At 35.6% G+C, this 24,930-nt stretch overlaps 6 protein-coding genes across 10 annotated transcripts in view; 5 read left to right on the top strand and 1 right to left on the bottom strand.

The window, feature by feature from the left end:
- Positions 1 to 9,218, bottom strand: part of LOC107626560 — a 37,038-nt gene extending 27,820 nt beyond the window's left edge. The window contains exon 1 of one of the 2 annotated variants that reach the window (XM_021114783.1): positions 9,200 to 9,218. The gene's annotated coding sequence lies outside the window, so the exon portion shown is untranslated. Of the gene's footprint in view, positions 1 to 7,634; positions 7,657 to 9,199 lie in introns of those variants that run through there. The other variant, XM_021114785.1, reaches the window with a different exon arrangement.
- The window catches only part of LOC107626564 (putative disease resistance protein At3g14460), an 87,589-nt gene extending 67,048 nt beyond the window's left edge, over positions 1 to 20,541 (top strand). Inside the window, exon 2 of the mRNA XM_021114738.1 lies at positions 20,412 to 20,541. The gene's annotated coding sequence lies outside the window, so the exon portion shown is untranslated. The remainder of the gene's footprint in view (positions 1 to 20,411) is intronic.
- LOC107626558 (putative disease resistance protein At3g14460) overlaps positions 1 to 24,930 on the top strand; it is a 51,686-nt gene that overhangs the window by 16,337 nt on the left and 10,419 nt on the right. For both annotated transcript variants that reach the window (XM_016329462.2, XM_021114719.1), the window contains one exon: positions 24,765 to 24,838. In XM_016329462.2, the coding sequence (XP_016184948.2) occupies positions 24,765 to 24,838 (74 nt within the window). The remainder of the gene's footprint in view (positions 1 to 24,764; positions 24,839 to 24,930) is intronic.
- The window catches only part of LOC107626561 (putative disease resistance protein At3g14460), a 60,081-nt gene that overhangs the window by 33,461 nt on the left and 1,690 nt on the right, over positions 1 to 24,930 (top strand). For 2 of the 3 annotated variants that reach the window (XR_002356534.1, XR_002356532.1), the window contains one exon: positions 2,061 to 2,490. The exons of the other annotated variant lie outside the window; for it this stretch is intronic. The gene's annotated coding sequence lies outside the window, so the exon portion shown is untranslated. Of the gene's footprint in view, positions 1 to 2,060; positions 2,491 to 24,930 lie in introns of those variants that run through there. 3 annotated transcript variants of the gene reach the window in all.
- On the top strand, positions 5,178 to 6,643 carry LOC107626555 (UDP-glycosyltransferase 91C1-like). The gene has a single exon (XM_016329458.2). The coding sequence runs from the start codon at positions 5,230 to 5,232 to the stop codon at positions 6,640 to 6,642; it is 1,413 nt and encodes a 470-aa protein (XP_016184944.1). The 5' UTR covers positions 5,178 to 5,229; the 3' UTR covers position 6,643.
- Positions 12,776 to 14,397, top strand: LOC107621888 (putative UDP-rhamnose:rhamnosyltransferase 1). Its single transcript, XM_016323869.2, has one exon. The coding sequence runs from the start codon at positions 12,791 to 12,793 to the stop codon at positions 14,168 to 14,170; it is 1,380 nt and encodes a 459-aa protein (XP_016179355.1). The 5' UTR covers positions 12,776 to 12,790; the 3' UTR covers positions 14,171 to 14,397.

The following is a 24,930-nucleotide window of genomic DNA, read 5'->3' as shown; positions in this document are numbered from 1 at the left end:
TTTGAATTGGTTTGGGAGGCTCGTATTAGAAAACCGTAGTTAACGGCGGTTATGACGTTAACCTAGATGCATCTGGCTCAGACCTCAGCTAGCAGGGGCGTTGCTAGCCTAACGTGTAGGCCACACGTTGGATCTGTTATTCCGTACGGACACGCTAGAGGAAAGGGCTACCCTTAGAGGTAGAGCCGCCCAAGTGTGGACTATTTGATTTGATTTCTGTATGAGAACTCCCTTATTGATTCACATATTCATATAAATTATTATTTTCTAACTAAGATTATTTTTATAATAATGTTTATATGGTCTCATGTGGATTATAGATGTATTGTCTAGTCACTGGGTTGCAAAACTCATTCCGTTTTTCTAAAAATATTTTTCAGGAACAAATACTTGAATGTGTGAGCCTTCTATTCAAGAGTAATGATCTGCAATTGGTACTTCATTTTTGTTGAGTTCTTAGACGTCATATGCTCCATATGTCACAAGCAGGATCCATCTATATCTATTTATTTTACCTTTTAATAAAAATATGAAATTATTCGTTTTAGGAACTGTAAATTTCTTTAAAATATTTGTAACTTTCTTATTTGTATTTGAGTCTGATAGGCTTGCTAGGGAACTGTTTTCCTGAGCGCCGGTCATGGTTCATTTTGGGTCGTGACAATTTATTAGGGAAGCTCTCATCTTGCAGTTGTAGTTCAAGAAATATCTTTTGTTTCTCTGACAAAGTCATTGGCTCATTGCTATCTGTAGTACTTATTAACCGTCATATTTTTCAGTAAAATCACCTTTACAAAAGAAGATAAGAATTAACATGAAACAAAAAATTGAAAGACAGTGAATATCTTTTTTGTGTATCCAACATTTAAGAATATTTTTAGATGTATTAAACAAAGAGTTTGATTTACATGGTCATCCAACTAAATTCATGCGTTTAGATGACTTTTGAAGTAGTGAGTTTGAAATTAGTTACGAGAAGCTGTGTTTACTGAGTTTGGCTTCATGTTAGTATCTACACTAGAATGAACAAGATAGAAAAGGAAGACATGATGGACAAAGTTGGAGTGGCACTTCATAGTGAAAAGCTTCTGTTTTTGTTGGTATGTTTCTCTATCCCTCTCTATAATTTTATTTTTGCTGGTTTGCACAGAGAAAAAACAAAATAATAGCTTAATTTGGGGAAAGAAAAGAGTTATAAAATGGTGTTCCTGTCTTTGTCAATTCTTTATGATCAGAGTCAGTTGTTGTGCTGCAAGATTCATATAGGAATAATAAAAGGAATCAGCATGCATGAGGTATATAAGCTTTCAAAATAGAAGGATCAAGTTATTGTTATGTAGTCGTTTTCTTTTAAATCACATTTTGAATCATTACATAAAATGAATAGTATTAGATGCCTATAATAAACTATTTCTAATATTAAGAGAAATAGTTCTATAATAATAACTATTTCTTCCTTTCTGGATTTTTATACATTATCAGACAGATTCATAAGGTGATGAAGGTTTGTAGCTAATGCAGACATGATTCAAGAATATGCTTTCCACATTTAAAGATGACAATCCTGTACCTGAAATAGTCATTAGAAGGTGAAGTTCTGGTGATGCCATCAGGAGCAATTTCATTCCTATCAACTTCACTTGTTGATCTTTATCTTGGTATGTGCAGTTTGTACATATATTAAGCTGAAGTGGGATTCAAATGATTCAAGAAAAAGCATTGTCATAGAATATTTGATCTTTTTGGACTGAATTGAAGAGGATAGCTACAAATATCCAGGGTTATTTTTATGTGAAGTCAGTGTATTATGTGTATGGAAAAATTTTTCCTTTTATAACTTGTAGTATTATAACCATCAATCACTTTAGTTTCTTTATAATTTCTCTAGTTCTGCTTTGACTTCCTGTTTTTGGGTGTCATTTCTTTTCACTGCTAACTCTAAAATCAAATAATCTAACATTGTGTTCATGAGGTTTTCACATAAGTGTGTCTGTGGTTATTGTGATGACATTATGACAAACACTTAGTCTTGAAATGTATATATATAATTTGTGTTTCAGGAGATACTTTGAAGATCAAGCAGCAATTGTCCTGAGAGCATTGCAGTTCTGCAATGGATCTTGAATGCCAGTTTCAGTCAAAACAAGCAAATGAAATGAAGAATCATTTTCCACCTTTACTTTTGTTTTTCCAAAGAAAAAATAAGATTGAAAGATAACGGATGCCATTATGAAAATTAGTAATAGCACATGGGGAGAAAAGATGATAAAGTTAGCATGAAGGAGCTTAGCAGGTGAAGGAGTTGTGAATATCAATTCACATCAAATCATAGCTTTTCTTTTTCTTTTTATTTGTAAATTTCTTTGTTGTTTTATCGTTGATATCCAATGCATTAATACATGAGTTCAATTTGGACTTCTCTTACTACTTACTTAGTCACTAGCGACCAATCTATTCTTAATATATAAAAGTATGTACATAGGTTTACCTACATTGCTTCTAAGTTATTTCTCTTCTTCTACTAATGCCATGTCAGCACCAACGCTTACTTGGCAAAATTTTAGAATCCACCACCCAAATCTTGCCAAATCAACTTTTATTTTCACATAAAAAAAAACATAAAAAACAACTAAAAAACATAATAAAAACCAACAAATTAACTTTTTCCAAATCAATCCTTATTTCTAAAACAACAAAAACACAAATTAACATTTTCCCCAACAAAAAGTTCTCAAAACCAGAGTTTATTACTTTTCTCAAATCCTCACCCTCTTAGCACCTCTCCGTACCAAGATCCTATTTCCTCCATCTTCTTCCGGTCTCATGAGCCATTGTTTTTTCCTCAAAACAAATTGTACATCGCGATGTCCATCTCCGGCGAAGCCGCATTGCATAAATTGCAGAAACCAGGGCAAACTCCATTCCTCCTCTTGCGGTTTTCCTGCCAAAGCTCGATTCTGGGTCTCAGACCAACGTCACTATTCGGCGCTGCCAACGTAGGAAATTTGTCTCAGGTATCTTCCTAAGGATTTTCAACTTTGCCGTTTACTCTTCTCATTGTTCAATATCAGTTTCAATAGCCCTATTTATTTGTTATAAATAATAACATTTTAATTGTGAACTCATTGCAAGTAGCACAAGTTTATGTATTTCTCTTTTGTAAACGGCTCTCCAGAGCTCGATTCTTGATCTCAGACCAATGTCACTATTCGGCGCCGCCAACGTAGAAAATTTGTCTCAGGTATCTTCCTACAAATTTTCAACTTTGTCGTTTACTCTTCTCATTGTTCAATATCATTTTCAATAGTCCTATTTATTTGTTATAAATAATAACATTTTAATTGTGAACTCATTGCAAGTAGCACAAGTTTATCTAACATGTGCATTTAAAATTATTGCTCCCTATATACTATCGATTGCAATATTTCATCATCAAATTATAAATTGTTATTTTACATGTGGAGTACTTCTTCCATAATTTACATTTACGTGTTCCTCTTTTTCAAATTGTTATTCCACATGTGCAGTATTGCTTTCACAATTTACTTAAAATAGATTATCATTCTTTGACCATGTCTTATTCTCTTTGTTGTAGAAGGATTTGCAGTGGTAATGACAGACCGGAAGAGTTAATACCCAAAATTGCTAGATGAAAATCAACCAATCACTATTTAGTAAAATATTTTAAAAAAATTAAAACAAAAAACTCTTATCTATTATTATTCAATTGAAACATCAAGTACTAATTAAATGCAATAAACATACATTAAAAGTGTCATAATAATAATAATTATAAAAAATTTCAGTTACAAATATTCAAATTCTATAACTTATACATATTAAGACTCTTACTACTCTTCATTTCTTAATCTCTTATACTAATTGTCAAAAATTTCTTAAATTTAATATAATATTTTTATATGTTTTTCATTCTCATTTATTTATTTTTTTCATTATTTACAAAAAAAACGCAAGAAAAGACAAAGTGTAGCCATTAATGCAAATCGAAAAATGAAAAAAAAAGAAAAGAAAATGCAGTTTTGTATAACTCTAATATAAATAACCTATGTCTTTTTTAAAAATAAATAAATTCAAAATCTATTTATAATATGTTCTCTAAAATATTTTTAATATAACATTTATTAAAATATACTATATAGTATAAATAATTTACCTCTCCGTGCATTGCGTGGGTCTAGACTCTAGTGGTAAAATAAATATTTGTTCATTGTATTCCAAAGAAGAACACTACAAATTTAAACATAAAAAATAAAGATCATACTAAGATTCAATGATAATAAAATGAGTATTTGTGCACCATATCCCAAAACTAGTCACATAAAATTAAAAAGAAGGCTGTTTTCACATTTCTCTAATTAGGAGCAAGTATCTTACTGCCTATTAAGTGTTGTGTGCTGACATTTTATCATTTTCTTGAGGCAAAAATTGTCTGATATTGATGTGAGTGAACCAGATTTTTGTGACCATATATTATATGAAAATGTTATATATTAAAATTGGCACACAAATTTTAGACACTTAATGTATGATTATTGATTAAAATATAGTTTCTAAATATTTCTATTAAATTCAGTGGATGTCTCAAATAGACATAAGTGTAAATGATCAGTTCCTATGTCATATACTGAAGCAAAGTGATAGCACCAGATTAGTTAAATGGTAGGTGAGATTGTTTTTAGTGTGTATGTAAGATTGTTTTGGTGTGGATTTTGAGAGTGTTTTCTTCAAGCTAAGTAGATACTTACTTGGTGATGAATTTAGTTGTTAAGAGGTTGTTAGTTAATGATATCAGATAAGACTGTGTTTGAAGGTGTAAATTTAGAGTTTTATTTGAATGATGTTTTGTTTGTTTTTCAGATCTTGTTGGTATTGGATCTTTTTGTCTTTAGTAGTTTTTTTATTTCATAGTTAAAGCATTTTTGAACTACTCGAGAAAAACAATTGAAGTGGTAGGTGAGTTTTGTTCCTTCTATAATAGTCTTGACTTTCAGTCTTTAAGGTGGAAAAAGTTTGTACAAGAAAGTAGTAGTGCCAATTCATACTAAGGCAAAAACATAGTTCCTTGAACTTTATTAATCAATTCATAACAATAAAGGTTGGATAGTCCTACATGGAAAGAATTGTTAGCATTTATATATATACACATAAATAAATACATATGCAGCAAAACTTGTAAGATCCTTACACAAGAAAAGAAAGAGGAAAAAAATGGCTGAGAATACAACTCAACATGTGGTGATGCTTCCATGGTCTGCATTTGGCCATTTGATTCCATTTTTCCAACTCTCCATAGCCATAGCCAAATCAGGAATTCATGTCTCCTTCATTTCAACACCAAAGAACATTCAAAGGCTTCCAAAGCCACCTTCAGATTTATCTCATCTTTTACATTTGGTGGAAATTCCATTTCCATTATCATTAGACTCATCACAACTTTCTGGTGCTGAGGCCACTATGGACATCCCATTTGACAAGATTCAGTACCTGAAGTTGGCATGGGATCAGATGCAAAATCCAGTTAAGGAATTTGTGTCTAAATTGCTACCGAATTGGATCATTTGTGACTTTCATCCACACTGGATAGTAGAGATAGCACAAGAGCTTCATGTGAAACTCATGTACTTCTCTGTTTACTCTGCTTCCACTATTGTGTTCTATGGACCACCCGATCGAATGAGAGCTAAAACATCGCCAGAAGACCTAACATCACCAAGAGAATGGATGAATTTTCTGTCTTCAGTGGCTTTCCAACGAAATGAGGCCATTGCATTCTACCAAGATGCATATGTAGAAAATGTGTCCGGTTTAAGAGACATTGATAGGTTTGCCAAGATGATAGGCGCCTCAAATGCTGTTTCATTTCGCAGCTGCTATGAGATGGAAGGTGAGTATTTGAATCTATACCAAGAACTTATTGGGAAGCCAGTGATTCCTATAGGTTTGCTTCCTCTGGAGAAGCCGGAGAGAAGATTTGTTGATGAGTCATGGAGTAAGACATTCGAGTGGCTTGACGCACAAGAAACAAAATCAGTAGTCTTTGTTGGGTTTGGTAGTGAGTGTAAATTGACCAAAGAGCAAGTTTTTGAGATAGCTTATGGATTAGAGCTTTCTGAATTTCCGTTTTTATGGACATTGAGAAAACCAAGTTGGACAATTCATGATCATGATTCTCTGCCTCTTGGATTTTGTGAAAGAACATCAAAGAGAGGAAAAGTTTGTATTGGATGGGCACCACAAAAGGAAATTTTGGCACATAAATCTATTGGGGGGTCTTTGTTTCATTCTGGCTGGGGATCTATAATTGAGACTTTGATGTTTGACCACATTCTTGTAGTATTGCCATTTGTTGTTGATCAACCTCTTAATGCAAAGGCTTTGCATGATAAGGGTCTTGCCATTGAAGTGAAGAGAAACAATGAAGATGGTTCATTTAGTAGAGATGACATAGCCAAATGCCTTAGAGAAGCTATGGTATTGGAGGAAGGAGAGAAGCTCAGAATAAAGACTAGAGAAGTTGCTAAAGTTGTAGGAGATTTGAAGCTTCACAATGGTTACATGGAAGCATTTGTCAAGTTTCTTAAGACGTATGAATTTGCGAATAGATCTTGTTTTTTAGCCTAAATTTTCTTATTTTGAATCATTAATGAATTAACTCTTTGGGTTGTGTTTGATAAGTGAGATACTAAAAGATCTTGTATCTCTTCCTTTGTCTTTGTCACCATTATTCTAAAATTTCTAGCATATGAAAAATAGAATTTAATTTTGATGCACTATCTTTGTCAATGTCACTATCAATGTCAGTGTAAAATAGTTTTACACGTTCATCTAATTATATAACGCCACATAGTAAAAATAACTAACTTTCACATTAACTGCATGAATAGTCATCCAAAAGAACAAATGTGATTGTACGACTGTGTAATGCATCAAAATTAAACTCATGAAAAATATATCAAACCAGTATAAAAATTACTAGTTTTATTCTCTTGTGCCTTTCGCTATTCATTTCAATTTACATATTTTGATCTATTTTGTTTCTGAAGCTATCTGTCTCCATGATAAAAATATAGAAGCTGCACATTGACACATTTTTGTTACTTTTTTATTTAATTATTTACAACAAAGCCAGTTAATGAGTTAAGATCAATTTTTAATTGGTTTGATCAAAGTGAAATTTTGTCGTGGCACGAACCAAGCCATGACTGGTGTTCAAGGGACAAGTCCCTCAGCAAGCCAAACGATCAAATTTTCAGAAAAACGGACATAATCTTCTCTGTTTTTAGGACTTTACCAATATAAATATTAACTCCCTGTATCAATAATAAACATCCATTTCCAAAAATAACAACAACAACATATTCCAATCATATCCACAACTAAATATATCCAAAATATGCATTATATATATATCAAGTTTAAAATTAGAGTATACAGTTAAATCCATAAGTTTTACATAACCAAATTATAATTACTATCTAAACAGTTCAAGATTCAAAATTTTATAACTCACACAAAGATCCTACCTGTGACATATGGAGCATTGACATAATCTAAATTTTGGGTAAAGGTTCCATTATATAATTACTTAGCCATTGGAAAGAAGAAGGACTTACCAAAATGACTAAGATCTACTGAGGGGCAGGTGGAATAGAACCTGGAATGACTCCTGTATCTGAAAAATATGGGAATATAATACGGTGAGTTTTGCAACTCAGTGAGCAAACATTACATCTATAACCCACACGAGACAATACAAAGTTTACCTTAAAAATTATATTTCTTTTCAGAGATGAGAAATTCATATTAATTAATTATGCAAACAAATAAATGAGTAGTTAAGTGGATGAACTGAAATGGGAGTTTTCATTCCAGAAGTCAAATCAAATCAAATACTACCTAGGGCGGCTCCACCTCTAAGGGTAGCCCTTTCATCTAGTGTGCTTGTACGGTATAACAGATCCAACGTGTGGCCTACACGTTGGGCTAGCAACGCCCCTGCTAGCTGAGGTCTGAGTTAGATGCATCTAAGTTAAAGTCATAACCGCCGTTAACTACGGTTTTCTAGTCAAAGTCTCCCAAACCAATCCAAACCAAATCATTTATAACAAATCTCTAATAATTATAACATATTATTAAATTTCCATAGTAAATCAAACATATATAAGAATGCATACTAAAATTTAATTAAAATTCAATAGAGTCAAATAAGAAAACATGTATGCTTTACAAAATATATAAATATCATCTCGTGTGTATTTTTATAAAATTATAAGTTTCACAAATCAATATTTATTTCAAAAATTCAAAAATCACAATAATCAAATCTTTTGAAACTCCAAAAATAATTATTCAATATAAATATTGATAATAATATATTTAAAAACAATTATAGACATAATATCCACTCACAACTTGATTCTAAGGAACCGGAAGCAACTCTGAGCACGCCACTTAGGGGTGGCAATATGTACCCTACCCACGGATACCCAACCCAATCCCACCCACTCGGGTAGGGTTACCAACCCGATCCGCAACGGGCAGGGTAAGGTGCGGGTAGGGTTCTCGTGCGGGTCGGGTAGGGTGCGGGTTGAGTTTCAACCCTACCCGATCAACCCGCACTCTATATATGTTTATAGTATATACTTATATAAAAATATGTTTTAAGTGAATGTTGGATCAAAGACCTTTCACTAAATGTAAAAGATCCTTAGCCACTAAAAGAAAATCATTAATTGATAACTTAATATTTTTTTTACATAAAAATCAGTTCTATTTTGAATTATCATCAAATTATATAATAATGTTGTTTATTTTTTGTAACCCGCGGGTAGAGTCTGGTACCCGCGGGTTAAGAGTGGGTAGGGTTAGAGTTGGGATATTCTCAACCCGCGGGTAGGGTTAGAGTTGGATCTAAACCCTACCCTACCCTACCCTACCCATTGCCACCCCTAGCACCACTGAGCTACCACATGATGTCTAATCACTCTACAACTCTAGAAATATGACAATAATAATATTTGTGAGCTACTAAGGTAGTCAATTAACACATTCTTACTCACTTTAACAAAAGCCCCAAATTTCCTAATCCTAATAACCCTAATTTCGGATTTTGCTATACCCACAAGTATAGGGATGCTAAAAATTTGAGATATAGCTAATTATTGAGTCAAAGAGTTACCTTGAAGCCTCAATAATAATAGAAACTTAAAAGTTGAATGCTTCCTTTACTCATTAGTATGAACTTCTTGATTTGGGGTTGTGAAAAATAAAAACTTGCTTTGGATATAGATGATATATTAAAATAGAGATAAACTAAAAGGGTAAAATGAAATCTAGTGTATTGTGGTTGGATGAAGATTTTGAAATGAAGAAGATGGAATGGAAGAGGAGATGAAGGAAAAGAGAGGGTTTGGTGTTGATTTGTATGAAGGAAATGAAAATAAAAGAGAGAGTGAGGGATTAAGAAAAGCTCGAGAGAATAAGAAGAGGAAGGGGTTTAAGTGGGGGCATGTGGGGGGAAGGGGTTTAAGTGGGGGCATGTGCCCCCCACGTGACTATGCACTTCTGCTCTTTTTTTTTGTGGGTATTACATTCTCTCTCCCTTAAGAAATTTGGTCTCCGAATTTCGAACTCATATACTACGATAGATGTGATTATTACCTTCAGACTCAAACAAATACGGATATTTGTCGCGCATGGCATCCTCTACTTCCCAAGTTGCTTCTTCTACCAAATGATTCTTCCAAATAACTTTCATAGATACTATCTCTTTAGAGCGTAGGTTCTTTACTTGGCGATCAATTATAGCCACTAGTTCCTCTTCAAAAGATAAATCCTCCTTTAGCTCTATGGCTTGTGGTGCGAGCACATGAGATGGGCCAGGAAGGTATTTACGCAACATTGATACGTGAAACACTGGATGGATCATGCATAACTCAGGCGGTAATGCCGAGCGGTAAGCAACTGCACCTATTTTGTCCAATATCTCAAATGGACCAATGTAGCGAGGACTAAGCTTGCCTCTTTTTCCAAATCTCTTCACTCCCTTCATAGGTGACACTCTAAGAAATACCTGATCACCCACTGAAAACTCTAAGTTACGCCTTCTGTTATCAACATAAGCCTACTGCCTACTCTGAGCTGCAAATAAACGTTCTATTATCATGCGAACCTTCTCAACTACATCTTGTAGCAAATTTGGCCCCAAAAACTTAACCTCACCAACCTCAAACCACCCAATAGGTGACCTGCATCTTCTCCCATAAAGAGCCTCAAATGGTGCCATTTGAATGCTGGTTTGATAACTATTATTATAAGAGAACTCGATCAAAGGTAAATAGCTGTCCCAATTTCCACCAAAATCTAGAACACAATACCTTAACATGCCTTCCAATGTTTGAATCGTCATTTCCGACTGTCCATCGGTTTGAGGGTGAAAAGCTGTGCTAAGATCCAGACAAGTTCCTAATGCTTTCTGAAAAGATTTCCAAAAATGAGAGGTGAATTGAGGTAAATAATGAACACTGGGATTCCATGTAATTTAACTATCTCATCAACATAAAGTTGAGCATATCGAGCTGCACTAAAAGTTGTTTTCACCGAAAGAAAGTGGGCTGACTTTGTCATTCTATCCACAATTACCCAAGTTAAATCAAAACCTTTAAAACTACGAGGTAAACCTGTTACAAAATACATCGTAATCCTTTCCCACTTCCATTCGGGTATCTCAATTTGTTGCAATAACTCAGCAGGTCTTTGATGTTCAGCTTTAACCTGTTGGCAGGTTAAGCAATGAGAAACAAAAATTCCTATGTCTTTCTTCATGTCCTCCCACCAAAATAATTGTTTCAAATCTTGATACATCTTATTGGAGTCTAGATGAATGGTGTACTTAGAATTGTGAGCCTCCTCCAAAATAACTTTCTTCAAGTCGTGGTTATCTGGCACACATAAGCATTGACCACAACACAAAATATCTTGATCAAGAGAAAAGTCTGAGCTCCTCCCATTGCGAACATCTTCTATAAACTTTCTTAGTTTTGGGTCATCACTTTGTGTAGCCTTGATCTGTTCTATCAGGGAAGATTGGGCTCGAACATGTGTTAAGAAATCTCCTGATTCTCCATGGTCAAATTGAATTCCACTAGCCTCCAATTGATAGACTTCTTCAACAATTGGTCTCCTTGCAAGAGTGATATGGGCCAAGCTACCCATAGATTTCCTACTAAGGGCATCTGCTACAACGTTTGCCTTTCCAGGATGATACAAAATGGTACAATCATAATCTTTTAACAATTTCATCCATCTCCGTTGTCTCAAATTTAAATCCTTCTGTTGAAATATATATTTTAAACTCTTGTGATCTGTATAGATCTCATTACAGGTCTCACCATAAAGGTAGTGTCTCCAAATCTTCAAAGCAAAAACGACCGCTGCCATTTCCAGGTCATGAGTTGGATAATTCTGCTCATGCTTCTTGAGTTGTCGCGAGGCATAGGCAATAACGCGGTCATGCTGCATCAATACGCAACCAAGTCCTATCCGAGATGCATCACAAAAGACCGATAATCCCCAGACCCAGAAGGTAAAACAAGAACAGGCGCTGAGGTTAGACAAGCCTTAAGCATATGGAAACTTTCCTCACAAGCTTCTGACCATTGAAACTTTATATTCTTCTGAGTTAACTTGGTTAATGGAAATAATAGTTGATTTGGCAAAACTTGAGTGATTGATTCTAAAATTTTGCCAAGTAAGCAATGTTGCTGACATGACATTAGTAGAAGGAGAAAGATGTCTTAAAAGTAATGTGGATAAACTTATTTATCTACTTTTATATATTAAAAATAGATGTGGGTAAACTTATCTATTTACTTTTATATATTAAGAATAAATAGATAGATATATAGATTGATAACCTCATAATATGTTACCATGATATACATACAAAAAATTTGGTGCCCAAATGTTCCTAGTTTAATATTGTTTCCTCAAAGACTAGCAGTGTCCGTTGGTGACACCGAAACAACACCACTTGCAAGAAAGAATTAAAAAAAAAATGAAAAGTTAGAGCAAAGCCAATTAAGCTCTCCACTGCTATAAATTTTCTAAGTTATCATGTCTTGTTGCTAAGTGTGTGTCTAGTTTTTTATGATGACAAATACCACTTCTCTTTTTGTTTTTCTCAAAGGAAATATAAGATTCAAAGATAACGATGTCATTATGAAATTTGGATATCTCTGACTTGATCCCCAATCATATGCAATTTTGTTGCATTGCACAAAGTTACTACTTTTGTTGCATAAAAAATTATTAGTGTGAGAGACCAGAAGCTAAATAATTCAAATAACACAAAGTTAGATAGCTATAAGCTCAAAGTTACTGATGTTGTAAAAATACAATCAAGTATATTAGCCAGTACATAGTAATAATAATCAAATCCAAAATCAAGGATAAAAACGAAAAAAATAAACATTAAATAAAGATCACATTAAAACTCAATAATGATGAAATGAGTATTTGTGCACAATATACAAAAATAATAAAATTAAAGAAGAAGGAAAAGTAACAAAACATTTCTCTAAAAGTAGAAGAATTGTACAAGTATTTTACTTACCTTAGTACCTTGAAATTGATTAACCATTCCCTAAAATAATGAAGTTAGAATAGTCATACACGGAAAGAAAAGCTAGCATATATCTTTTTGTTTCTATATACATATATATCCATCAAAACTCATAGGATAAACACAAGAAAAAAACAGAGGAAAAAAATGTCTGAGAATGCAACTCAACATGTGGTGATGCTTCCATGGTCTGCATTTGGCCACTTGATTCCGTTTTTCCAACTCTCCATAGACATAGCCAAATCAGGCATTCATGTCTCCTTCATTTCAACACCAAAGAACATTCAAAGGCTTCCAAAACCACCTTCAGATTTATCTCATCTTTTACATTTGGTGGAAATTCCATTTCCATCATCATTAGACTCATCACATCTCTCTGGTGGTGAGGCCACTGTGGACATTCCATTTGACAAAATTCAGTACCTCAAGTTGGCATGGGATCAAATGCAAAATCCAGTGAAGGAATTTGTGTCTAAGTTGCAACCGAATTGGATCATTTGTGACTTTCATGCACACTGGACTGTAGTCATTGCTCAAGAGCTTCATGTGAAACTCATGTACTTCTCTGTTTACTCTGCTTCCACTATTGTGTTCTTTGGACCACCCGGTCGAATGAGAGCACCAACATTGCCAGAAGTCCTAACATCACCAAGAGAATGGGTGAATTTTCCGTCTTCAGTGGCTTTTCAACGAAACGAGGCCATTGCGTTCTATCAAAGTGCATACATAGAAAACGTGACCGGGTTAAGAGACATTGATAGGATTGCCAGTGTAATAGACGGCGCAAATGCTCTATCATTTCGCAGCTGCTATGAGATGGAAGGTGAGTATTTGAATCTATATCAAGAACTTATTGAGAAGCCAGTGATTCCTATAGGTTTGCTTCCTCCGGAGATGCCAGAGAGAAGATTTGTTGATGAGTCTTGGAGTAAGACTTTCGAGTGGCTTGATGCGCAAGCAACAAAGTCGGTAGTCTTTGTTGGGTTTGGTAGTGAGTGTAAGTTGAGCAAAGAGCAAGTTTTTGAGATAGCTTATGGATTAGAGCTTTCTGAATTACCATTTTTGTGGACATTGAGAAAACCAAGCTGGGCAATTCATGATCATGATTCTCTGCCTCTTGGATTTTGTGAAAGAACGTCAAAGAGAGGAAAAGTTTGTATTGGATGGGCACCACAAAAGGAAATTTTAGCACATAAATCTATTGGGGGGTCTTTGTTTCATTCTGGCTGGGGATCTATAATTGAGACTTTGATGTTTGGCCACACTCTTGTAGTGTTGCCATTCGTTGTTGATCAACCTCTCAATGGAAAGGCTTTGGTTGATAAGGGTCTTGCCATTGAAGTGAAGAGAAATAATGAAGATGGTTCATTTAGTAGAGATGACATAGCCAAATGCCTCAGAGAAGCTATGGTATTGGAGGAAGGAGAGATGCTTAGAATCAAGACAAGAGAAATCGCTAAAGTTGTAGGAGATTTGAAGCTTCACCATGATTACATGAAAGCATTTGTCAAGTTTCTTAGGACTTGATGAATCTGAGAATAGACCTTGTTATTAGTCCAAATGTTTCTTAGATTGAGTCATTAAGGAATAAACTCTTAGGTTGTGTTTAATAAGTGTCTTAAGACAAATGCAGATATATCGAGACTATAGAGTCAGATAAGATAGTTACCGAACAAACTCTTAATGTTATGGATGTATTTAAATCTGACTTAAGCAGATCAACTATGTAATAAATTACCTTCTGCTGTTGGTTTTGTTGTATGGTTTGAGCAAAGCAAGTCTAGAATTACTTCCAACATGCAATAGATCAACTTGGAGGAAGTTTGGATGGTTAAAACTTGATATTGAAAAATTGTTTTCTTAATGGTAATTAATGCATCAGGAAATATTTTTGATAGTTCGCAAAAAAAAAAAGTATTTGTAGAATGTAGAAAAGCTATCTATCTAGAACAAAATCTAATCTGAAAGTGAAACATCATCTTTCAGAAGTACATGTGCATTAATTGGTAGAAAATTATGAAGGGTAAGAGGAAGAAGTGGGAGCTATTGTTAGATGACATGCATGGATATCAAAATTTGTAAAGATAAAAAGAGAGGGTTTTTTGGTATTAATAACTTGAGTAGCTTTTATAAAACAATCTGGTGGTGATTAACTATCTCAAGTTGGATTGGATAAAAAAATACTAATAATGAAATTCGTATTGCGGAAGTCAGTCACAATTATATGAAGCAAATTATTCAGATTCTTTCTGATAAATTCTAGATAGGTTATATCGGATACTGTGGCAAAATGTCGTTTATTAATACCTTTTGCCGATGACCATATGAAACTTGATTGACAAATTATGAGTGTATGGTAGATTTAAAAAAAATGGTAGATGCATTGGTCCTAAATTTCCACAAACAGCTCATGAATCATAATGATGTTTTCTGTAATACAAAATTTCCACAAATATTACATTTCCATTGGTCCTAAAAAGTTTGAACTTTACACATCTTGCAATCTCATTGCATCTTTCAAAAAGTAAGAATATGACTAAACATTAAAGGTTTTATGCAATTATTGTGCACCTTCCAAAATGACAATAAAATTTAAAGTATTAGTGTTATAAAAATGAAAAGTTAGTAAAGATAGCTATGTACTCCACTGTTTTGAATTACTTTAAGTTATCTCGGAGATTGATACCACGTCTTGTTGCTAACTTGCAATTGCAAAGCATTGTTCTTCCCTTCTATTCTGAAAACTTTAAGCATAGTTCTTTCCTTCTATTCTGAAAATTTGATTACTTTGATCTTGTTTGAGATCATGACTGGAGTTCTTGTTGGTGGAGCTTTTCTGTGTGGCTTCATTAATGTTGTCCTGGACAGGCTCATTTCTGCTGATGCTGTCAACTTGGTTGTGGGTAAGAAGCTTAGCTCTGACTTGGTTGAGAGGCTGAGGAATGCTCTGACAGATGCTGGAGCTCTTGTTGATGATGCAGAGCTCAAGCAACTGGATAACCATGATGTGAAGGAGTGGCTCAACTGTCTCCGAGATGCTCTTTACACTGCTGATGACTTGCTGGACCGTGTCTGCACCATAGCTGCAACTCAAAAGGGGGTACGCAATTTCTTGCCTACCTTCTTCCATTCTGAAGATAGGAAGATGGTGAATGAGATAGAAAGGGTGGTTAGAAGAATAGAAGATCTTGAGAAATGCAAAGGAAAGCTTGGCCTGGAAAAGATTTCCAATGCTAGCTTCTCCTGGAAAACTCCATCCACTTCTCTTGTAAGAGGGAATGTGTATGGAAGGGAGGATGACAAGAAGGCCTTAATCAAGATGCTGAATGACAACAATGAGCATCACCTGTCTGTGATCTCTATTGTTGGCATGGGTGGGGTTGGTAAAACTACTTTGGCTCAATGGATGTACAATAATGCAGAGTTGATGGAGGGATTTGATCGGAAAGCATGGGTTTGTGTTTCGGAAAACTTCAACATTGTTGAGACTACAAAGACTATAGTAAAGGAGATCTCTACAAATACTCAGGATCTTGATAGCTTCAATTCAATTCAAGATGCTTTGAAGAAAGGATTGTCCAAAACTAAGTTCTTTATTGTTTTGGATGATGTTTGGAGTAATGATCATCATCAATGGAAGGATTTTCTAGCCCCTTTTCAATACGGGGATAAGGGAAGTACTATTCTTCTGACTACTCGCAAGGAAGATGTTGGTTCAGTGGTCCAAACAAATTATCACCCTCACTATCTCATTCCATTATCAGAACACTATTGTTGGTCAGTGTTTGCAGCCAATGCTTCTTTTCCAGAATCAAATGGGAGCCCAACACTAGAAGGAATAGGAAAAAAGATTGCCAAGAAGTGCAACGGTTTGCCATTAGCAGCAGAAACACTTGGTTGCTTGTGCAGAAGGCATGATGCTGAGGAATGGGAAAAAATCTTAAGGAGTGATATTTGGGGATTTTCTACAAATGACAGTAAGATTGTTCCAGCATTGTTAATTAGTTACTTTCACCTTGCTGCACATTTGAAGCGTTGTTTTGTTTATTGTGCACTATTTCCCAAAGATTATCACTTTAAGAAAGATGAACTAATTTTGTTGTGGATGGCCGAAGATCTTTTAAGATTACCAAAGAGAGGAGAGAGCTTGGAAGAGGTTGGTTGCAAGTGTTTTGAAGAATTAGTTTCAAGGTTATTCTTTAAAAAGCTTCAAGACAATGATGAGTATTTTGTGATGCATGATCTCTTGCATGACTTGGCAATATTCCTTGCTGGAGACTTCTATTGTAGAATAGAAGAGCTTGGTGAACAAGAAGAGAAGAAGGTTGTCACTCGTCATTTGTCATATTTGCCACATGGAAGCTTAGATCATCCAATCTCAGAAGTCTTCAACTCCAATGTGAAGTTGGAATCTTTGAGGACATCGTTGTATATCGATGATTTGTTCAGCATGGAAAGTGTAGCATCTAAGTTTATATGCTTGAGAGTTTTATCCTTTCATAAACTTGATGTATTGCCTGATTCAATAGGTGAATCGATTCATCTACGGTATTTGAATCTCTCTTCGACTGACATTAACACGTTGCCAGAATCATTGTGCAACTTGTATAATCTGCAAACATTAATATTGTACAGATGTACTGAGTTGACCATGTTGCCCGTTAAAATGCACAATCTTGTGAATTTACGGCATCTTGATCTTAGGAAAACTTCTTTGGAAGAAATGCCTGGAGGAATAAGCAAAATGAAACACTTGCATACCTTAAGTTCCTTTTTGGTGGGGAAGCATGAAGATAATGGAATCAAGGAATTAGGAGGGCTCTCAAATCTTCATGGATCACTTGAGCTTAAGAAGTTGGAGAATATTATTGATGTGAAAGAAGCAGAGAATGCAAGGATGACAAACAAGAATCTCATCAACGAATTACACTTGGAGTGGTCTTCAGGTGATGATATGGTTCCGAACACAAGAGCCGAAAGAGATATACTGGACAGCTTGCAACCTCACAACAGCTTGAAAGTGTTGACAATCAAGGGATATAAGGGTACAATATTTCCAGATTGGTTGGGGAACTGTTCATACAACAATATGACAAGTGTATCTCTGGAGTCTTGCAACAATTGCTGCATGCTGCCTTCACTTGGACTGTTGCCATCTCTTGAGACCCTGCGGATTCAACGTTTTAGTCAGCTGAAGTGTGTTGGCATGGAGTTTTACAAGGGTATTGGTGACCCTTCTTTGCATATTGCTCCTCCTTTTCCCTTGTTGGGGAGTTTGGAATTTGGTAACATGGCATGTTGGGAGGAGTGGCACTTACCTGACTCAAAAGCTTTTTGTCAGCTTAAGAGTCTTCAAATAAGAGATTGTCCAATGTTAAAGAGAGATATGCTTCATCAGGTATTCATGAGAATCGTTTCTTCTTCATCGGATGCTTTGAAAGTTCGCAAGCTAGTTATCCAATCTCAAGCAGCAGGGTTTCCAGGTATGTCACTTAATGGGGATACATTATCAATTACGGGATGTGAATCTGTGGTGGAGTCTGCATTCAACGAAATGATGAGCATTAACCATCTACCCTCCCTCCAAGAAATACAAATCTTATGGTGTTCGTTTGCTGTGTCCTGGCCGAACAATTGTTTACTACCCAAATCTTTGCAAAAGCTCACAATCAGTAATTGCAACAAACTGGAATTCCCGGAGCACAAGTATGATTTGGTAGAGCTACTAATACACAGCTGTGATTCACTGAGCTTCTTGTCGTTGGATGTCTTTCCCAATCTCAAGAATCTCCAGATATCAGGGTGTGGGAATCTGGAATCAGTGTCAATGTCAGAGGCACCACACGCTGCTCTTCAACGTCTCATAATCGGTGGGTGCTCGAAATTAGTGTCATTTGCAGGAGAAGGACTGGCTGCACCCAACTTGACTCATCTCAAGGTCAAATACTGCTCAAAGTTGGAGGCATTACCACGTGACATGAAGAGTCTACTCCCAAGTTTACAGTCTCTCCAGATATATGGTTGTCCAAACATTTGCAGGTTGGCAGAGGGTGGTTTACCGCCTAACTTGAAATCACTTGAAGTGGGAATTGGCGAGCAACAAATGAGGGATCTATCATGGATGTCCAACTTGCACGCCCTCACCTATCTCAAATTTTATGGTTATGACTGTGACAACATAAAGTCATACCCAGAGGGTTCGCTGCCTCACCTTCCCTCCCTTACCACTCTTGTGATATACTGGTTCGATAATCTGGAGACATTGGAGTGCAACGAGCTTCTCCGCCTCACCTCCCTTCAACAATTGCACATTTATGACTGTTCAAAGCTGGAGAATATGGAAGGAGAAAAGCTGCCTCCCTCTCTCTTGCTACTCAAAATTGAATACTGTCGTTTGCTGGGAGAACACTGCAAGGACAAGCATCAACTAATCTGGCCTAAAATTTCCCACATCCCAACCATTGAAGTCAATCACAACAATCACAATCATTGGAGATTTCTGAGCAGGTAATTATCTAACTTCACGGTTCTCATACCACCACAATTAAATTATACATGCATAAATTTCCTTTTCCTCACAAGAAAAGACTTCTCTCTTTCTTTAGACATTACTAACTAGTTGGACTGATAATCTGATTTGCCAACAACAAAATTTGTGTTCTTTTTTTCAAATCATTGGGAAACCTCTCAGTCTGTAGCTGTACTCAAAAGAAATATCCTCTGTTATTCTCAAAAAAGGTCATTCCTATAAATTGGAAGTTAGGGAATATATATGTGTATCTATATATTCTATATCCAACATTTGATAATTTCTTTATATACGTCGATAAATGAAATTTACTGTTTCATCCATCTTCTGCAGGTACATTGTAATGAAGGAAAAGTGCAATAGCAATCATTTGAACTTTCTATATATTCTATATCCAACATTTGAGAATTTCTATATTCTATATCCAATAGCAATCATGTTTGAACTTTGAACCAACATGCTAAACAAATGAGTTTCAATATCTAATGCAAGGGTTATATCAAACTTGAATTGTAGGCTCTTTTTTTGGGTTAAATTTACAATTCGAAGGCATCATGATGATTGATATCATTATTGAACCTAGCTGAATATGTTAAAGCTATGATAATCTATATCTTACCAAGCATGAAACAATTAATTAATTAACTTCTATTCAAAGGTAGGTATAACAGCTTTGATAATCCCTTGGAGTTATATGACACAAAAATAAAGATTTCATGAAGAGAATGGTATATTTTTAATAAATTGATCATTTAAACTTTACAATTTTGTGATCATATTTTTGTTGACTTGCTGTGATCTATGGTTCATGCCAAACAAAAAGCTTAGAATTATTTTTGTTGATTAAAACAAGCAATTATTTACAAAATATCACATTAAATGAATTGTAGATCCTATACTAACTCTTTCTAATATGAAATTGTATGCTGCCATGTGCATACTATGTAATAGTTTGACTGATATAATAAGATATTCTTTGCAAGCCTAATTTGGATTCATTGGCATATTATCGTTCTCTTACTAGTTATTTTTTGTAAAATATTTGCGTCATATGATATTATGTGAGCCTCAACTTCCATTGCAGTATTGTTATATTGATGTCAAATTTTTCTCAAGCTGAATTTGTGCCTTTCAAGTTTCAATTCTGTTTTTGAATCTAAAAAGGAAGCCAATAATGTTGAAGAAGTTCTCTTTCTCCATTTACTAAATTGCTCATATGATTGTGTATTTATCATGTAGGTTCTGGTCATTTTCCTCTGTGTGAGGCCCAAGCCAAAACTTTCTGAAGTGTCTCTACATTCCCGTTAGTGTATGAACCTAATCAGATTTGGATTAACTTGAGTGGACACAACCAATTGAGCAAAGAGAAGAAAAGTTGAGAGGAGATGCTAATTTTGCAGGGGCAGTAACTTGTTTTCATCAAGTGAAAGATCGGATGGTCAAATCTTATTGAGCTGAAACTTTAACTGGAGATTCTTCACTCATAGTTCTTCAATTTGGAGGATTGATTTGCAAACTTAGCTCTCTAATATATATAACTGCCAGAAATCATGAACAGCAGCTGCTTTTCTGGTGAAATTTGACCACTCTTGTTTCACTAATTTCATCTCGTTGATGCATTTAGGTAACCATTCTGGTCAGTGTAGAAGAGATTGAGTACAAGAGTATGATGAGGTTGTTGCCAAATCAACCTATGTACTGAATAATATTAATGCTGTTAGTTAATTGGTTATTATGTTGTATAATGATCCACCAAAATTCATGGTCTTTATTATTAGTTGGTTTACTAAAAATGATATATCATTCATACTAATAAACAAATATATACATAAGTTCTCATTGTTTTTCTACGCTGATGCATATATTATACAATTGACATTTGCAAAATGAAAGATTCTTATTACTATGATGCATATATGTGCAGAACCAGCAAAAAAATATTATACAATTGACATTTGCAAAATGAAAGACTAAAATGTCATGATCATGTTTCTATAGTTTAATAAACTAAAATTGGTTCATCTTACTAATCACCTAATATAACTTGGATATGCCTTGCATATTCCCAAATCATGACTCATCAACAGTTGAAACCTGCCTCAACTTGCAGTTTTGTTGCATCACTCAGATTTAAAAACACAAATTAAAAGCTCCAAGCAAACTATTAAACTAAGACTAAGACATTAGCAACGTACAAACTATTAAAATAAGACAACTAACATGCATTATTGTTATTAATAACCTCATAATGTTACCATGATATACATACAAAAATGTGGCGCCAAAACGTTCCTAGTTTTATATAGTTACACGGAAACAGCACCACTTGCAAGAAAGAATTAAAAAATGAAAAGTTAGAACAAATCCAATTAAGCACTCCTTAGCATATACTACTTGATTGAGAAAAACTTAGTAGTTCACTACACTGCAACCATTGTTCTGTTACCTTTCTCTGAAAATCCATTCACTTTGCTGTTGTTGAGATCATATCATCATGGCTGGTGCAGTTGTTGGTGGAGCTTTGCTCTCTGGATTCATTAACATTGTCAGTAACAAGTCCCTTAGAGAGGATGTGGTCAACCGGGTCTTGGGGAAGAAACTTGGCCCTGGCTTGGTTGAGAGGCTGAAAATTTCTCTGCATGCTGCTGAAGCTGTGCTTGATGATGCTGAGTACAAGCAACTGGGCGACGAACGTGTGAGGGATTGGCTCAACTATCTGAGAGATGCTGTTTATGATGCTGATGACTTTCTAGACGCTGTCCTCACCAAAGCCGCCACTAAAAAGGAGGTACGTTCTTTCTCGCTTAGTTTCTTCCGTAACAGACATAGGAAGATGGTAGATAACATGGAAGAGGTGGTTGCAAGAATAGAATTTCTTGTAAGGCAAAAGGATATCCTTGGTCTTCAAAAGAGTACCAAGGATAATAACTTGTCATCATCATCATCATCATCATCATGGCGAGAAACCACATGTCTGATGGAAGGGAACATATATGGCAGGGAGGATGAGCAACAAGCTTTAATCAAAACAATAAATGACAAGAGTGAATCTCAGTTATCTGTGATTCCTATTGTTGGCATGGGTGGGGTTGGTAAAACAACCTTAGCCAAATGGGCGTACAGTGTCGCGGAAGGATTTGATCTCAAAGCATGGGTGTGCATCTCTGAAACATTTGATGTTGCTGATATTACAAAGAAAACCATTGAGGAGATTACTAAAAATTCTTGTACCCTTGGGAGTTTAAATTTGCTTCAAAATAAACTGCAGGAAATCTTGTCGGGAAAGAAGTTCTTTTTTGTTCTAGACGATGTCTGGAGCGAAGATGCCGATAAATGGAAGCAATTTATAACTCCTTTTCATTGTGGAGCTAAGGGTAGTACAATTCTTCTAACAACTCGCAATCAAGAGGTTGCTTCAGTAGTTCAAACATGTCCCTCTTGCACTCTTAATGAGTTGTCCGAAGAGTCTTGTTGGTTATTGTTTGCAGCCAATGCATGTTTTCCGGAGTTAAACGGGAACCCAACACTAGAGGATGTGGGTAGAAAGATTGTCAAGAGGTGTAAGGGGTTGCCACTAGCTGTAGAAACACTTGGGCGTTTCCTGCGAGGAAAGGATGATGTTAAAGAATGGAATGTTGTTTTAATGAATGACATCTGGGAATTGAAAAATAGTAAAATTATTCCAGCATTGTTAATAAGCTACTTCCAGCTACCTCCTTACTTGAAGCGTTGTCTCCTTTATTGTTCATTGTTTCCCAAAGATCATTACTTTAAGAAAAATGAACTAGTTTTGTTGTGGATGGCTGAAGATCTTTTAAGGCTACCAAAGAGAGGAGAGAGTTTAGAAGTGGTTGGTTCTCAGTGTTTTGAAGAATTAGCTTCAAGGTTATTTTTTAAACAAGAATGGGGTTGGCATAAGATGCATGATCTCTTGCATGACTTGGCAATATTCCTTGCTGGAGACTTCTATTGTAGAATACAAGAGCTTGGTGAACAAGAAAAGGAGAAGGTTCTCACTCGTCATTTGTCACATTTGCCATATCGAAGCTTAGATCATCCAATCTCAAAAGTCTTTAAGTCTGATATGAAATCAGAATCTTTGAGGACATCGTTGTATATCGATGATTTGTTAAGCATGAAAAGCGGAGCATCAAAGTTGAAATACTTGAGAGTTTTATCCTTTCGTGGACTTGGTTCATTACCTGATTCAATAGGTAAATTGATTCATCTACGCTATTTGAATCTCTCTAGGACCTATGTGAAGACATTACCAGAGTCATTATGCAACTTGTATAATCTACAAACATTAATATTGTATAAATGTTATATGCTGACCATGTTGCCCAATGACATGCATAAACTTGTGAATTTACGGCATCTTGATCTTAGGGGAACTTGTTTGAAAGAAATGCCTAGAGGAATAAGTAAATTGAAAATGCCTATTTTAGAATACTTTGTGGTGGGCAAGCACAAAGACAATGGAATCCAGGAATTAGGAGGGCTCTCAAATCTTGAAGGATCATTTGAGATTAAGAAGTTGGAGAATGTTGCTGATATCAGACAAGCCAGGAGTGCAAGGATGTTGGAGAAGAACAACATTGACAAGTTATTGTTGGAATGGTCTTCAGGTAATATGATGGTTTCAAACATAGAGACTTTGAGAGATATACTCGATAACTTGCAACCGCACAATGGCTTGAAAGAGTTGAAAATCAAGGGATACAAGGGCGAAAGATTTCCGAATTGGGTGGGGCACTATTCCTACAACAATATGACAAGTGTAATACTAGCATCTTGCAAGAATTGCTGCATGCTGGCTTCACTTGGACAACTGCCATCTCTAAAGTCCCTCCGCATTTACGGTTTTCTTCAGCTCAAGCGTATTGGTGATGAGTTTTACAAGAATGAAAGCTATCATCATTCCTCACCTATTGCACCGTTTCCTTCACTCGAGGAATTGGTGTTTCATTACATGCCATGCTGGGAAGAGTGGCACGTACCTGACCCAGAAGCTTTTCCTCGGCTTAGGAGACTTGAAATAGAAGATTGTCCAATGTTAAAGGGAGATATGCTTAATGGCATATTGTGGAGAAGGGATTGTTGTTTGCGGGAAGATGATGAAGGAAGGTCTGATGAGATGGTAGGTGGTGGGGATGCTTTATCAATAAGGCCATCTCAATCATTTAATGCAAGGAACAATTGTTTACCCAAATCTCTGCAAAAGCTGAAAATCTCGAGGTGCCCAAAATTTGAATTCTCCGAGCAACAGCAGCACAAGTATGATTTGGTAGAGCTACAAATACATGACAGCTGTGATTCACTGACCTCCTTGTCGTTGGATGTCTTTCCCAATCTCAAGAATCTCAAGATATATAATTGTAGGAATCTGGAATCAGTGACAATGTCAGAGGCACCACACGCTGCTCTTGAAGAAGTCACCATCAATGACTGCTCCAAATTAGTGTCATTTGCAGGAGAAGGACTGGCTGCACCCAACTTGACTCATCTTCAAGTCACATGTTGTGGCAATTTGAAGGCATTTGCAGGAGAAGGACTGGCTGCACCCAACTTGACTCATCTCAATGTTAGCAGCTGCTCAAAGTTGGAGGCATTACCACGTGACATGAAGGGTCTACTCCCAACTTTACAGTCTCTCGAGATATATGGTTGCCCAAACATGTGCTGGTTCGCAGAGGGTGGTTTGCCGCCTAACTTGAAAGAACTTGAAGTGGGAATTTGCGAGCAACAAATGAGGGAT

This window comes from Arachis ipaensis, chromosome B02 (genome assembly GCF_000816755.2).
Source record: "Arachis ipaensis cultivar K30076 chromosome B02, Araip1.1, whole genome shotgun sequence".
NCBI lineage: Eukaryota > Viridiplantae > Streptophyta > Magnoliopsida > Fabales > Fabaceae > Arachis > Arachis ipaensis.
Note: the sequence above shows the minus strand (reverse complement) of the source record. Positions and strands in the feature narration are given on the sequence as shown.

Bases quoted from the DNA above. Each gene is read 5' to 3' on its own strand.
- LOC107626555 (XM_016329458.2), top strand. From the start codon at position 5,230: ATGGCTGAGAATACAACTCAACATGTGGTGATGCTTCCATGGTCTGCA.
- LOC107621888 (XM_016323869.2), top strand. From the start codon at position 12,791: ATGTCTGAGAATGCAACTCAACATGTGGTGATGCTTCCATGGTCTGCA.